The following is a 14,940-nucleotide window of genomic DNA, read 5'->3' as shown; positions in this document are numbered from 1 at the left end:
AGAGTTTCAATTATTATGCTTTGAACACCTACCCTTTACTATTTCTGTTTCTTTTTAGCAATCTATTTGAAATGTCCACCTCTTTTAAAGAACACATGACATTTATCTATCAAGATATATAGTTTAAATCATCTTAATAAAAACAGAGCCTTTACAAAAAAAAAAAAGCAACCATTCAACTACCTTGAAAGAAGCCAGAAATCCAGAATTGGAAGAAATAATAATTATTTTTTATTAAATAATTCAGATACTACATATTTCACCCACTTGAGTGAAGGAAACAAAAAGGAAACTCCAGATCTATCCAGGGATCAAGAATTGTCATATATATTAGACTCAGATTCAGCTGCATATAATAGAAACCCAAGTAACAGCAATTTATGCAAGATGAAGATTTAGTTTTTTTCTCACATATAAACTTCTAGAGCTAGGCAATCCATGGCAGTCCAGAGGTAGGCAGTTCCAAGATGCCATCAGTGACTCAGACTCTCCTCGCTTTTTGATAAACCCTTTTTAGACATATTTTCACTCTCAAAGTTATCTTATTATCTGAAGATGGCAGCTGAAGCTTCAGACAGCAAGACAGAGGCTAACTTACACTCCACTTATATTTTTGATTGAACAGAAGTAAGTCACATGACAACCCCTACATATAAGAGAGACTGCAACATTTAATTTTTTTAAGCTGGGCACATTGTCACCAGAATAGAATTGAGGTTCTATTAGTTAGGGAATAAGAAAAATGTATAGTAAGTATGCAGCTAACACACTCTGCCAAAAATGTACTGGGCATAGAATTACAAAATGAAGATAATGATGAAAGTTCAGAAATAGCCTTTTTTCTCAATGCTACCTCTTTAGGAGCTTGATACTCAAACAAATCTTTAAATCCAAATAAACAACAAGAGAGACTTTTAGTGGACAGAAAATTTTTGAAAGACAAAATTGTTAATAAGAACAAAAAAAAGAATGAGGCACTATAAAGCCTAAGATTTTAGTCAAAACTCTTGAACCTGTGTGAAAAAACATATATAAATGTTTCTCTGGTCCTCAACAAACAAAAGCACCTTATGTGACGCTTGAAAAAATGAATTCTTGGGACAAAAGATGAGAGAAATCTTTTAGTGACTCCATAATCAAGCTTATATAATTGTTACTCCAAAAACAGAGGCAGAAAAAAATATTGTCCAAAAAGAGTTTCAGTCAATTCAAGTATGATGTAAATCAGAATGTAGGAGATCCTTGTTCTCTTTGAAATACTAACAACAAAACCCGTCCTCGCTCTGATTTCGTGATGTCCCTCCCAGAAGTTTCTCAATGGCTCATATCCTCTGGAAAAGATCCTGCCATTCAGATAGAAATCCACTTTTCTCTTTCTTCTTCCTTCTCTGCACTCCTAACCTCAGTTTGAAGGTCAAGTTCCTTCTACTAAGATGATCGATTCCTCCGCAATCTTCTTGCTACAGAGAAACTTAATATTAAGACTATTAGGAGGACTGAGAGGAAAAACGTAGAAATGAAACCAGCAAACAATTAGCCCTTCATGATTAAGTAGCTAGGAACTAAAGTTTTTTTGTTTTTCTTTTCGCAATTACTGATTATAGCTTTTAGCTATTTACCTACGCATTGTTAAGTGTGCTGTTTAGGCAATATGCTGTCTTACTCCCACTAGGTTTCTATGGATAACATCTCCCTGGAGCCTGGATCACATGGTAATGGCTCTTTGAGCTGTTTTCCAGGAATTAGAACCCATTGTCCCCTTCAGGCCAGTTGAGACCACCAACCTATTAACTGGGCCCATGCAGATGTCTGATAAGTGACCTTTTGACATCAAGAGGCTAAAAATTCCACCCTCAGATGATGTTAATGCCACCATTTTGTGAACATGCGTCCTACGAAGAGCCATGAAGTCTGACTACGCTTGCACAGCTTGTCAATTACCTCACCTCACCTCTCCTCACCTCCAATCATCTTTCTCCACATTTGAGACCACCTTGCCCCCTACCCCATAAATATCTTTGACTCCCTATTTTCAGGGAAGCAGATTTGAGAGTCATTCTCCTGTTTCCTCATTTGACTAACTTGTGATTAAACCCTCTCTCCCCTGTAATCTTGTTGATGTGGGTCAAGGCTGCCCCAGGGAGAGAAGCCCAAGGACTCCTATCCTATATCCCAATCTATATGACCTGATTCATATCTAAAGTTATATGGCCACACAATAACCAAACCCCACCTGCACTGATACCATTTTAATGACTTTTTACCTGATCTTTCCTTTGTCTAGTAAAAGTAACTCATAAATTTAGCCCTACCATCAACACATTGCAGCTCTTCACTGCCCATTGGTCTTGTCACCATGCTTGCAGCTCTTCATTGCCCATGGGTCCTGTCCCCATGCTATTCTCTGAATAAAAGAGCACAACTACAAGACTTTGAAAGTCCAAGAAATCTTTCTTTCAACTCCTTGGCCTGCTGAGCCCACATCATTTTCATCTTGGTGTTTGGCTTTCCGGGTGATCAGCAAAAAGGAATCTGATTCGGTAACAGAAATGGTAGAAATATTTGGTCACTGTTACTGAAAGGAAGAAAGAAAACTCTCCTGGGAAATGGGGAAGGGAATTGTTCTTTCAGACATCAGGAGGATATGATACAAAAGTAGTGAGAACTGAAATCCCCAAACCAGACTGGAAAGAGGAAATCATCAAATATAAAACGTTGTTAAGAGGGAAAAGAGAGAAAACAGTGCTGTTTTGGGAGAAAGTAAGAGGTTAACAAAGCACTCTTCTCTTTTTCTTGGCACATCCCACCTTCAATTTAACAGGGGTGTCACACTTGTGTGTGAGAGAGGGCAGAGGCCCTTGTGGAGGAAAGAATCACAGAAGGAAAGGCTTTTACACTTTTGCTGCAGGAGAATATGAGAAAGAGCCCTTCCTGAGAAATTTCAACTCCGTCTCCACTGATCTCCATTTCCTCTGCTTAAAGGTAAACAAACAGCTGCCCCAGTGCCAAGTAAGGTTTGTGGACAAGTTGGAAGAACAAGTAGTGGAAACTGACAAGGAAGAAAGCAAAACAGGAGAATGTCCCCTCCACAGAGATCCTGGTCCTCTCCAGGAGAGACCAGAGGGCTCAAGCTTGGCAGGGGCTAGGCAGAGCTTAAGGGGAACATTCAGGGAAAGCTTGCCACAATTCAACTGGCCAAATCAGGAACTGTCATTTGTGGACAATCTAATTGATGCCTCAGGTAATACCATCAAATCTGATTTCCTAAGGACAAAGGACAACTCCAAAGCACAGAATTGTTCTGTATTCCTGGGATCTCTGCCCCAAGGTCATTGTGTCTTCTTCGTCTGAGATCTATTCCAGACCCTAAAATCTCCCTATATACTAGTAGGGAAGCCCAAGAATAATGGGGTATGCTATTTGACACAGTCAGGTACTGAAGTCTGGGCTCAAGAAATAGTCTTTTAAATAAAAACCACATGATCATCTCAGTAGACACATAAAAGCATTTGACAAGATCCAACAGCCATTTATGGTAAAAATTCTTAACAAAATGGGGATAGAAGAAAATTACCTCAACATAATAAAGCCCCTATGTGACAAATTCACAGCCAACATCATACTCAGTGGGCAAAAACTGAGCGTCATACCTCTGAGAACAGGAACAATACAAGGATGCCCACTATTATCACTCTTATTCAATATTGTACTGGAGGTTTTGCCGAGAGCAACTAAGCAAGAGAAAGGAATAAAAGGAATGCCGATTAGGGAGTGAAGAAGTGAAACTCTCACTGTTTGCAGACAACATGATCTTGATGCGGGGTTGGTGAGCCGAGGAGTCTAAAGAAAGATTTCTTAGATTCTCAAGATCTGGCAGTAGTGCTCTTTTATTTAGGGAATAGTGTGGAATAGCATGGGGACAGGACCCATGGGCAGTCAGAGCTCCTGCTGCTGCTGCTGCATGAGGACAGGACCCATGGGCAGTCAGAGCTCCTGCTGCTGCCCTGAGTTGAGGGTTAGGGCTAATTTTATAAGGCATGGGTACATGACTTATTTTTACTGGAAAAAGAAAAGATGATGTAAAAAGTCATTAAATGATTTCAGTGCAGATGGGGTCTGGTTATTGTGCGGTCATATAACTTTAGATACGAATCTGGGCATATAGATCAGCATGTAGGTGAGGATGCCCTGGGCTTCTCTCCCTGGGGCAGCCCTAATTCATACCATAAAAAAAGTCCACTGGGTCATATAGTTTGGCATGTAGGCCAGGTCACCTTGGGCTTCTCTAGCTGGGGCAGCCTTAATCCACATCAATCTTATATGTAGAAAACCCTAAAGAATCCATCGGAAAACTATTAGAAATAATTAACAACTACAGTAAAGTTGCAGGGTACAAAATCAACTTACAAAAATCAGCTGCACTTCCATACTCTAATAACAAACTTATAGAAAAAGAAGTCAAAATACAATTCCACTTACAATCACAACAAAAAGAATAAAATATCTAGGAATAAATTTAAGAAAGGAAGTGAAGGACTTATCCAATGAAAACTATAAGAGGTTATTGAAAGAAATAGATGATGACATAAAAAAATGGAAAGAGATTCCATGCACATGGATCAGAAGAATAAATATAGTTAAGATGTCCATACTACCCAAAGCAATCTACAGATTCAATGCAATCCCAAGCAGAATCCCAATGGCATTCTTCAAGGAAATAGAACAAAGAATCTTAAAATTCATATGGGGACAACCAAAGACTCAGATTTACTAAAGCAATTCTGAGAAAATAGAACAAAGCTAGAGACATCACAACCCCTGACTTGAAAATGTACTACAAAGCTATAGTAATCAAAATAGCATGGTACTGGAACAAAAACAGGCATACAGATTAATGGAACAGAACTGAAACCCCAGAAATAAAACCGCATATCTAGGGACAAAGGTGCCTAGAATCTACAATGGAGAAAAGATAGTCTCTTCAATAAATGGTGGTGGGAAATCTGGACAACAACTTGCAAAAGGATGAGATTAGACCATTATCTCATGCCATACACAAAAATAAACTCAAAATGGATCAAAGACTTGGACATAAGTCCTGACCTTAAAACTCCCAGAAGATAATATAGGTAGTACACTCTTTGACATTGAACTTAAAAGGATCTTTTCAAATACCATGTCTTCTCAGACAAGGGAAAAAAGGGATTGGACAGGACAGGATGGATGCTATGGTTGCCAGCATGGAGAGCAGCAGAGCCACCCTCTGTGTGCTCAGCTGCCAGGCCCTGGGAAGTCCCTGGTGCAATCTGGAGTTAAGGCTTGCCACCTACCACTTGGTGGCCAAGCCTGGGATTGCTCGCCTCCTGCTACTGTTTCTGGAACTTATGAATTGGTGGCAGCTGCACAGCTACCACTGCCTTGCCTGGTGGCTGCAGAAGGACTACTTAGACATAGCTTTAGCTTTCTCCATATCGTTCCAGGCCTCTCAATCTATATATCCAGGAATCTTCCCGGATTTTCATTTTGGATTTCATCTTGTAACAGAATATGCTTGGGATTGTCTTTATGATCTTAGGCACAACAAATCCTACCATTTGTGACAACATGGATGGATCTTGGACAGACATTATGCTAAGAGAAATAAGTCAGACAGAGACAGCCAAATACTGCATGATCTCACTTACATGTGGAATCCAAAAAAAACATAAACAAAGAAAGCTTCACAGTAAAAGAAATCAGATTTGCGGTTACCAAAGTGGGAGGAGGTAATTGGAAGAAGATGGTCAAAATGTACAAACTTCCAGTTATAAGATAAATAAGTGCTAGGAATGTATGTACAACATGATGACCATAGTTAACACTGCTGTATGATACATAGGAAAGTTGTGAAGAGAGTAGATCCATAAGATTCCTCACCACAAGGAGAATTTTGTTTTCTTTTCTTGTTATCATATCTATGTGAGCTGATAGATGTTAACCAAACCTACTGTGGTAATCATTTCACAATATATGTAAATGAAACCATCATGCTGTACACCTTAAACTTACACACTGATCCCTGTCAATTCTTTCTCAATAAAACTGTGAAAAAAAATTTTCAATGAACTAAGGGGACCTCAGGCAGACAGTGAGGAACCAGAAAAGGGGTTAAAGGACCCTGAAACTCTAAGGACTTAGGATATGGAGATCAGTCTTGGAAGAAGCTTAGACCTGCCCACTGCTCTCATTTTACTGCTTCATCTATTAAAAGGATCCTCAACTGGAATAAAGGAGGAGGTAGTGAGAAATTGACTTCAAACTAGCCGAGTTCAGAATGAAGTCAACAAGCCTGTTCACAAGCTTTACAAAAGTCTCCTCAATTGGCTACAGATTTCCATGTTACAACCTGCCCCCCTCATGCCTCTATATTATAACATTGGCAAACAATGGAGAAGGGCTCAGTGGAAATAAGAAAAAATATATTTAGTAAGTCTTCCATACAGAAAACTGTAAAAGTTTATTGAGAGAAATTCAAAAAGACAAATTGATGGATAGAATATGCCAAGTCTGTGGATTGTAAAAGTAATTGTTGTGTAAATGACAATAACTTTCCCCACTCAAAGCAATCCCAATCAAAATTCCAGCAATATTAGTGCAAATTGACAAATGGATTCTAAGTTTACGTGGAAATACAATGAACTAAGACTACCAAAAAGAGTTTAAAGAGAAATAAGTTGGGAGGATTTATGTTACTAGCTATCAAGACTTACTAAAAAGGTACGATAATTAAGAGAATGTTTTACTAGTGCAATAGGTACAAAAAGACAGATGGAATTAAACAGAGAATCCAGAAGCCAATCTGTCATATGTGGACACTTAATTTATGATAAAATTAAGACTTCATTCCAGGGGTTGAATGAAGGTATTTTTTCCAAAAAGAAAAAAAAAATAGAAAAGTCTAAGTGTCTAGGTCAAATGTATTTTCATGTATAAAAATAAAATTTGACCTCTTTTTCAAACTATACACAGAAATTAAACCCAGGATGATTGCAGATCTTAAATGTGAAAGGTAACATATTAAAGCTGAGAAAAAATAAAATTCAAATGTTTTCATGACTTTGAACTAAACAAAAATGACTTAACCATAAAGGAACTTGATTTATAAATTGAATATATTAAAATTAAGAAATTCTGTCCATTAAAAAAATTATGAGACTAGAAAAATAATCAACATAAATGGGAGAAAATATTAGAATGCATATAACTGACAAAAGGCTTGTTTTCAGAATATATTTTTTAAATATTTAAAGTTATGATAAATTCCCAATAGAAAAATGGGCAATCTCTTGAAAACTCATTTCAAAGAAAGGGTATTTCCAAATAGAAGAGGATATGTTTTCCTAAATTATTTTTTAAAGAACTGACATAACCAAATATTGGCAGAAAATACAGAATGACGAGGATTATCATGTACTACCCAAGAGAATGTACATTTGGGCAACCATTTTGGAATACTCTTTGACGTTATCTGTTAAAGTTGAACATAGGCATTTCCTAGGACCCAGGAATTTCATATATATACAACATAAATTTTTGCAAGCATACACCAAGAGATATACATAATACTATTCATTGCAGCATTTTCGTAAGAACCCCAAACTGGAAACAACCCAAATATCTCTACAACAATAGGGTGACTATCTCTGTATATTTACTCAATGGAATATTATACAACAATGAAAATAAATGAACTAAGGGTATATGAAAGACCACAGATAAATCTCACAAATTTAATTATGAGTGAAAAATTCCAAACATAAAATAGACACTGTTATGATTTCATTTATGCACATTTCAAAAACAGGCAAATTGAAGGATTTTTTTTCTCTTCTTCTTTTTTGTGAGGAAGATGGACCCCGAGCTGACATCTGTTACCAATCTTCCTCTTTTTTGCTTGAGGAAGATTGCCACTGAGCTAACATCAGTGCCAATCTTCCTCTATTTTGTGTGGGATGCCACCACAGCATGGCTTGACAAGCAATGCTACATCTGCACCCAGTTTCCTAACCCGCAAACCCCAGGCTACAGAAGTGGAGCGTGGGAACTTAACAACTATGCCACCAGGCCAGCCTCTAAACTGGCCATATTAGAAATAAAGACAAAGGTTATTTTGAAGAGAGAAGTATTAATAGGAAAGGCCACAATGAGGCTTCTATGGTGCTAAGTAATGTTCTATTCTTTTAGTCAGGTGGCGGTTAAACAGGTGTGCACTTTTAATAATTCAGTGAGCTATATAATTACAATATGCATACATTTAGGTACAATGTTTTGAAATTAAAAAAAGAAACAACCCTTAAGCCAGATCACTTTATTCTCTGCTCAAACACCTCCCCTGACCCTTTCTTGCAGTGAAAGCCAAAGTCTTTACAATAGCCTACAAGACCCTAAATGATCTGCCCTCACCTGTTTTCTCTCTGCCATCATGTCCTGCTACTTTCCCCATTGCTTACAGTGCTATAGCTACGTAGGCCTCTTTGCTGATTCTCCAGCATTTTATGCTTCCTTCTGCCTCTGGTTCCCATGATTGACTATAATTTTTGCCTGCAACACAACTCCCCCATATATCCATACAGTTTGTTTTCTCACTTCAAGACACTGTTTAAATGTCACCTTCTCTGTGAGGCTTTCCTTACCACTTTATTTAAAATCATAATCTCCCATTCTAACATTCTCTTCTAACTCTCTGCTATTTTTTTATTTTTATTTTCCAATATACTACATAATTATCTCATTTATGTTATTTGTTTTCTTCTCCCTCCGACAGAATGTAGATACTGTGAAGACAGGATTTTTGCAGTTGTTTTCTACAATATCCCTAGGATCTGAAATAGTGATTGGCACACGGTAGGTATTCAATAAATATTTGTGGAATAACTGAATACCAGTTAAATTTCTTGAACTGCCAATTCTTTTTTTCAAGCTTTGTTGAGATATAATTGACATATAACATTGTGTAAGTTTCAGGTGTATAACATGATGATTTGATAAACGTATGTATTGTGAAATGATTACCACAATAAGGATAGTTAATACCTCCGTTAGCTCACATAACTGCTTTTTGTTTTTGGTTGTGTAGACATTTAAGATCTATTTTCTTGGAAACTTTCAAGTATATAATGCAGTATTGTTAACTGTAGTCACCGTGCTGTACATTAGAACGTATTCATATTATAGCTGGGAGTCTGTACCCTTTGACCAACATCTCCCCATTTCCTTCATTCCCCTGTCCCTGGAGATCACCATTCTATTCTCCGTTTCTATAAGTTTGAGCTGCCAATTCTTTTTGCTCTACATAAAATGCAACTCAAGTATCTCTAACAAACTATGCAAGGGCGGATATTTGACGAGCAAGGAATGACTTCTTCTTCTTCAAAATAAATATAAGGAATCCAATGGCAGAGCTTCCTATTGTAGCTATCATGACAATTTGTATTATTACTTAATTATTCCCCAGGAACTTTAAATAATGAATGGTAAGAGAGAAGAAAGAAAAGTTAAAATCAACTTCTACATCTTCACTATTCTTTAGGGAATACTAAGACTTGATGTTTGATTATAAGTAAGTAAACATCCAAAAATTATCTCCTTTCTTGAACAAATATGATCAAATCATCAAGAGAGAAAGCCCCAAATCCCAAAAGGTCATGATGCTAGGAAATAGCCATATATAATACCTTCCTCTGGCTTTCATTTTAACTGTAAACATGTGCTTTGAAGTTGGTGAAAAGACATGCTGTAGGGTTCATTCTTTGTAATCCATGAGAGATTACAAACTGGATGACTCAGTTTCTTAGAATTTTGTCTCATGCCTTTTGCTCTGTGGAGTAATATTTTATCTCTCCATCTCTGACTTTCTTCTTAGCATTCATCCAAGGACAGAATGGAAACTGCATTACATGTGAGCCACGTGTGCTCCAATTTTTTGCATTAATAATTTAATAAGAACCATGTTTTGTTATTTTTGAGGAAACTGAAAATATTTCATTAGAATTGAATGCTGTCAAAAAAGATAGCCTAAAAATATGAATTTCCTTCTTGTTTCTCTGAGTTCTGGAGGATATTTTTTACTTAGTTCATATATCCCTTTAAAAGAGGGGTAAGAGATATATACCAAGCGGCTTAGGATTTCACATGAAGATGTATATTAATTTTTTTTTTTTGAGGAAGATTGGCCCTAAGCTAACTACTGCCAATCCTCCTCTTTTTGCTGAGGAAGACTGGCTCTGAGCTAACATCCATGCCAATCTTCCTCTGCTTTATACCTGGGACCCCTACTACAGCATGGCTTTTGCCAAGTGGTGCCATGTCCGCACCTAGCATCTGAACTGGCGAACCCTGGGCCGCCAAGAAGCAGAACTTGCAAACTTAACCACCGAGCCACCGGGACGGCCCCAAGATGTATATTAATTGATAAATTACTGAAGAAGGACGTATTTTGATGATTTTTGTTGCTTGGAGAGTAGAGGAGATATATCAAATCCCCCTTTCCATAGATATCTTCTTTCCCAAGCTCATATATCGCCTTTCAATTCCATTAGATTAGTGAGCCTTGGTTTAATGTGGATTATTTCTTTTTGAAGTAACAAAAGTTTTCAGCATGTATGAGTTTTGTTCTTATTTTTGTTGTAGATACAGGATTTACTCTAAACTCCAGCACTGGACAATTACTAACCCTGGGTAATACTCCAAAACAAGCAGGGTAAGTATCAACAATGATTTGAAATGAATCCTTTGTCAGTGACCTTTCTCAAAGTAAAATAAATTAAATGAGATGGCTGAGACTAGTGTTCTGAGTAAATAGGATACTGGAATGTCTAAAAGACAAAAAGATGATCCACTGTAATATAAAAATATATTCAGAACAAGGTATTATGGGACATGATTCCTCGAAAGCCCTGTGTGAATGACTGTATTTTTTCTCTAAAAACATTAACAAACTGTTTTAGACAACCTATAGAACCACGGATTTAGCTGGCTTGATTTACTACATCCAGATTCATACAATCCTAGGGCAATGAGAACCTATGAATAGTAGTCTTTCCAATTTAGATGCCATTTAATTCATCAAATGAAAGAGTCAGCCCTTTACATGGTCTGACCTAGGAATCCTAATATTATCTCCCTATACAAAAATATGTCAAGGCAAACTTCCCTGACTCAGAATCTTGGATTCCCACCTTGAAAACACTTCCTGGATTTACTAAATATTCCACATAAAATGCAAAAATATTTCCAGGAGGGAAAAATAAATCAAAATTAGTACAAAAATATATTAAACTTTTACAGTTAACCTCTTGATTATAAACTCTGTGAGTGTAAGATTTTTATATCCACAGCTGTTTCTCGAACACTTAGAAGACCACTTGACACAATAAAGAAGTTTAAGAAATAATTTTGAATTAATTACTTTGTCTAATATAATAGGTCAGAGTAAGGTCCTGAGGAGACAGGAGAATTGAGTTTTGATTCAATAACAACTACTTGAGATGGAAGTAGCCAGAGAGAGAAAGAAGTGAGAAGATCCTTGTTTCAGATTTGCCAAGATAGGAAAGGCCTAGATGGGGCTTAGTGAGATGTAAAAAGATTCCAAAGATCTGTCTAAAAGGAACATGTGGAAAAGGGCTGTGAATGGATACACTCACAAAAATGTAAAACCTATCTATCTTCCCATTTTTCTTGCAGCCAACTTGACCATGGGTACCAAGTAGAGGAGGCGTAGTGAACTTGGCCACAGTCACTCAGACCAGCTGCTGTCCCTTAGATCAGTTCCCATAATGGGTATATCTAGTTCATATATGCACATGGGAGTATAGAAAAGTATTTAGCCAGAGAAAAGTATTTAGAGGCCAAGGTATAGGTCTCTTTCTCACAGTGTATAGGGCATCCATTTGCCCAAAAATGAAAGGAAGCATTTTTCTATACTAAACATTGGTATAGATACATGAAGTAGCATAAAAGGCCATATACCCTGGAATGATAGAGGAATTTTTTATTGTCACTTTAAAACACCATGAGTAAGCTGGAGGACTGAAAGTGAAAATGGACATTAATTTGTGTCCTTAATGGCACTACATTCAGAAAACTTTTAAAAAATATCTTGATTTAGTTTTTTATTATTATATCTGTTATAAATCATAAAGAATCAAGTATTCATAGTACTGTTGAAAGAAGTTTGCGTGCACAGAAATGTAGTATCAGTAGTGCAGGTAAATAGATGAAAGAGTAGACTAGGTAACGTAGAATCACAAAAGTTAGCATTCCTAATATCTAGTCTAGTGTCCTTAGAAAGGTAAAAATTTGTCTCTGATTCATGTTTTCCTTCTTTTCTATTATTCTGACTTTGTAAAATAATATATGTTCAGGGGCTGAGTCTCGAAAGTCACAGTTTGTTGCTTAAGCAAAGTCTGTTTACTACTTTATAAAATAAAACCTTTAAAAATTTGGTGTTTTCATGAAGAACCAGCATATTCCATTAAAGTGCAGTAACCAATGTCATCTCCATGTCTTCCAGACTAATGAATGCATCTGGCAGAGAAACCACCAGCTCCGTCAGCCACTTTATCCTCATGGGCTTTCCCTCGAGCCCAGAAATGCAGCTCCTCTGCTTCGGGCTCTTCTCCGTAGCCTATACCCTGTCCATAATGGGGAATGCAATCATTGTCTGTGCTGTGTGGTGGGACTGGCGCCTTCACACTCCCATGTACATCTTCTTGGGGAATTTCTCTCTCCTCGAAATATGTTATGTCACCACGACCATCCCTAACACATTGGTCAACTTCCTGTCCACCAGCAAGTCCATCTCCTTTGTGAGTTGTTTTACACAGTTCTACTTCTTCTTCTCTTTTGGGTATGATGAGTGCTTCTTCCTTTGCATCATGGCCTTTGACAGGTACCTTGCCATCTGCCATCCTCTGCATTACCCACGCACCATGACTAAACAACTGTACACTGGTCTTGTCATCTTTGGGTGGTCATGTGGGTTCATCCTCTTCCTAACCCCGGTTGTTCTCATTTCACAGTTGCCCTATTGTGGCCCAAATATCATCAACCATTTTGTGTGTGACCCTGTCCCATTGATGATGCTGTCCTGTTCTGAAGACACCATCACTCAGATCACTTACTCTACTTTCAATGATGTTTTCATGATTGGCACCTTTCTTTTTATCCTTTGCTCCTATGCTCTGGTGATCCTGGCTGTACTACGGATGCCCTCAGAGGCTAGCAAACAGAAAGCTTTCTCCACTTGTGCTTCTCATCTGTCTGTGGTGATCCTGTTTTTTGGCTCTGTTATGGTGATGTATGTTAGTCCTGGATCAGGACACCCAGTGAAAATGCAAAAATTCATTACCTTGTTTTATTCTGTGATAACACCTCTATGCAATCCTATAATATACAGCCTCAGGAACAAGGAGATGAAGGCTGCTCTGAGGAAAATGTTTGGGACTGAACAAGGTGTTCATAAACATAAATGAGAGCCAAAGCCCGTCTCTCAAATGCAACTTACCCTAATAAGACATGAGTGATATATTTATCTACAAATCCATTGTTTTATTAAGAAACTACTATAAAGAGGACCCATTATCATCTTAAACACCACTCACCAGAAGATGCACTAGTCTTATTTAAGAAGAATATGTTGTAACAAATGAATTCAATTTTGTTTTGAAGTTAATATCGAGTGAGTAAAATTTTATGTACCTGGGCCAACCAGTCCCTCTATATGTAACTCAGTTTCTAACAAGAAGACAGAAGTCAGCTTTGTATTACTCAATCGAAGCAACTAATACAGATGTAATAGTGATCATAGATTGCTTTGAGGATTAACACTATAAGCTAATAATTCTCCACTGGGACATACTGGCTGATAAAGAAGATTCAAATTTGAAGGAAGTCCACCTTGCCAGAGTTTAGCATGTGTCTTTGTTTTAAGGAAACAGACTAGCAGCCTTAGCTGGATATTAGTGATTTTTAAGAGTGCACAGGACAAAGATTAAGAATTTAAAGAGTATTAGTTACCTGCAATATACTAAGTTAAGAGCTAAACATAAAGACCAGGAGATTACTCAGAGCATAACTCACTGTAGGGTAAATCCAACTTACACAACAGGTTCTGATGCCATATATGATTTAGTGTTAGTACTGTGTGACTTATTTTAATACTTCCATAAGCATTCTTAAAACTGTTTCTATAAAATATTTAACATTGTTCCTTTAATTATGAATTTCATTTTGTTCTGTTGCCATTTTTTCAAACATGAATCCCCTAAACATAATTAAAAGAAATTATGATATAAAATATATTTTACCAAATTTTAATTTGTAGCCTTCAAGAAAAGATTTACTCCACAAAGTAATGTGCAGCAGCAATTGGACTTCATCTCCTAAAGAACCTGGGTTGAGAATATTTTCTGAGCTTAGAATGCAGAATTTCTGAGTTCTGGAAAAGAAGTGGCTGTCTTTATTCTACTTCACATAAGAAGCAAATAAATGGCTAACCAATTGCCTGACAACTATTTTATATAGGAAGAAAATATAAAAAATTTAGGGGGCTGGCCCCGTGGCCGAGTGGTTAAGTTCGCGCGCTCCACTGCAGGCGGCCCAGTGTTTCGTTGGTTCGAATCCTGGGCGCGGACATGGCACTGCTCATCAAGCCACGCTGAGGCGGCATCCCACATGCCACAACTAGAAGGACCCACAACGAAGAATATACAACTATGTACTGGGGGGCTTTGGGGAGAAAAAGGAAAAAAATAAAATCTTTAAAAAAACAAAAAAATTTAGAACTTCATCCAAACTAACTTCAATATGAAGTTCAAAGGGCTGATAATGTTAACACTGATTTTCATCTGTACAACTATTCATCTTTCTTAGTTATATAAGAAAAAGGGATAAGAATTAATG

General features: G+C 37.2%; 1 protein-coding gene across 1 annotated transcript; it reads left to right on the top strand.

The window, feature by feature from the left end:
- The first annotated feature begins 12,539 nt into the window (after nucleotides 1–12,539).
- OR11K7 (olfactory receptor family 11 subfamily K member 7) lies at nucleotides 12,540–13,672 on the top strand. Its single transcript, XM_001501895.5, has one exon. The coding sequence runs from the start codon at nucleotides 12,540–12,542 to the stop codon at nucleotides 13,509–13,511; it is 972 nt and encodes a 323-aa protein (XP_001501945.5). The 3' UTR covers nucleotides 13,512–13,672.
- The last annotated feature ends 1,268 nt before the right edge of the window (nucleotides 13,673–14,940 follow it).

This window comes from Equus caballus, chromosome 1, assembly GCF_041296265.1.
Source record: "Equus caballus isolate H_3958 breed thoroughbred chromosome 1, TB-T2T, whole genome shotgun sequence".
In the NCBI taxonomy this organism is placed as follows: domain Eukaryota; kingdom Metazoa; phylum Chordata; class Mammalia; order Perissodactyla; family Equidae; genus Equus; species Equus caballus.
The sequence above is the reverse complement of the archived record's forward strand: the minus strand, read 5'-3'. Positions and strand labels throughout refer to the sequence as shown.

Excerpts from the sequence above, each read along its gene's own strand:
- OR11K7 (XM_001501895.5), top strand. The coding sequence starts at position 12,540 with ATGTCTTCCAGACTAATGAATGCATCTGGCAGAGAAACCACCAGCTCC.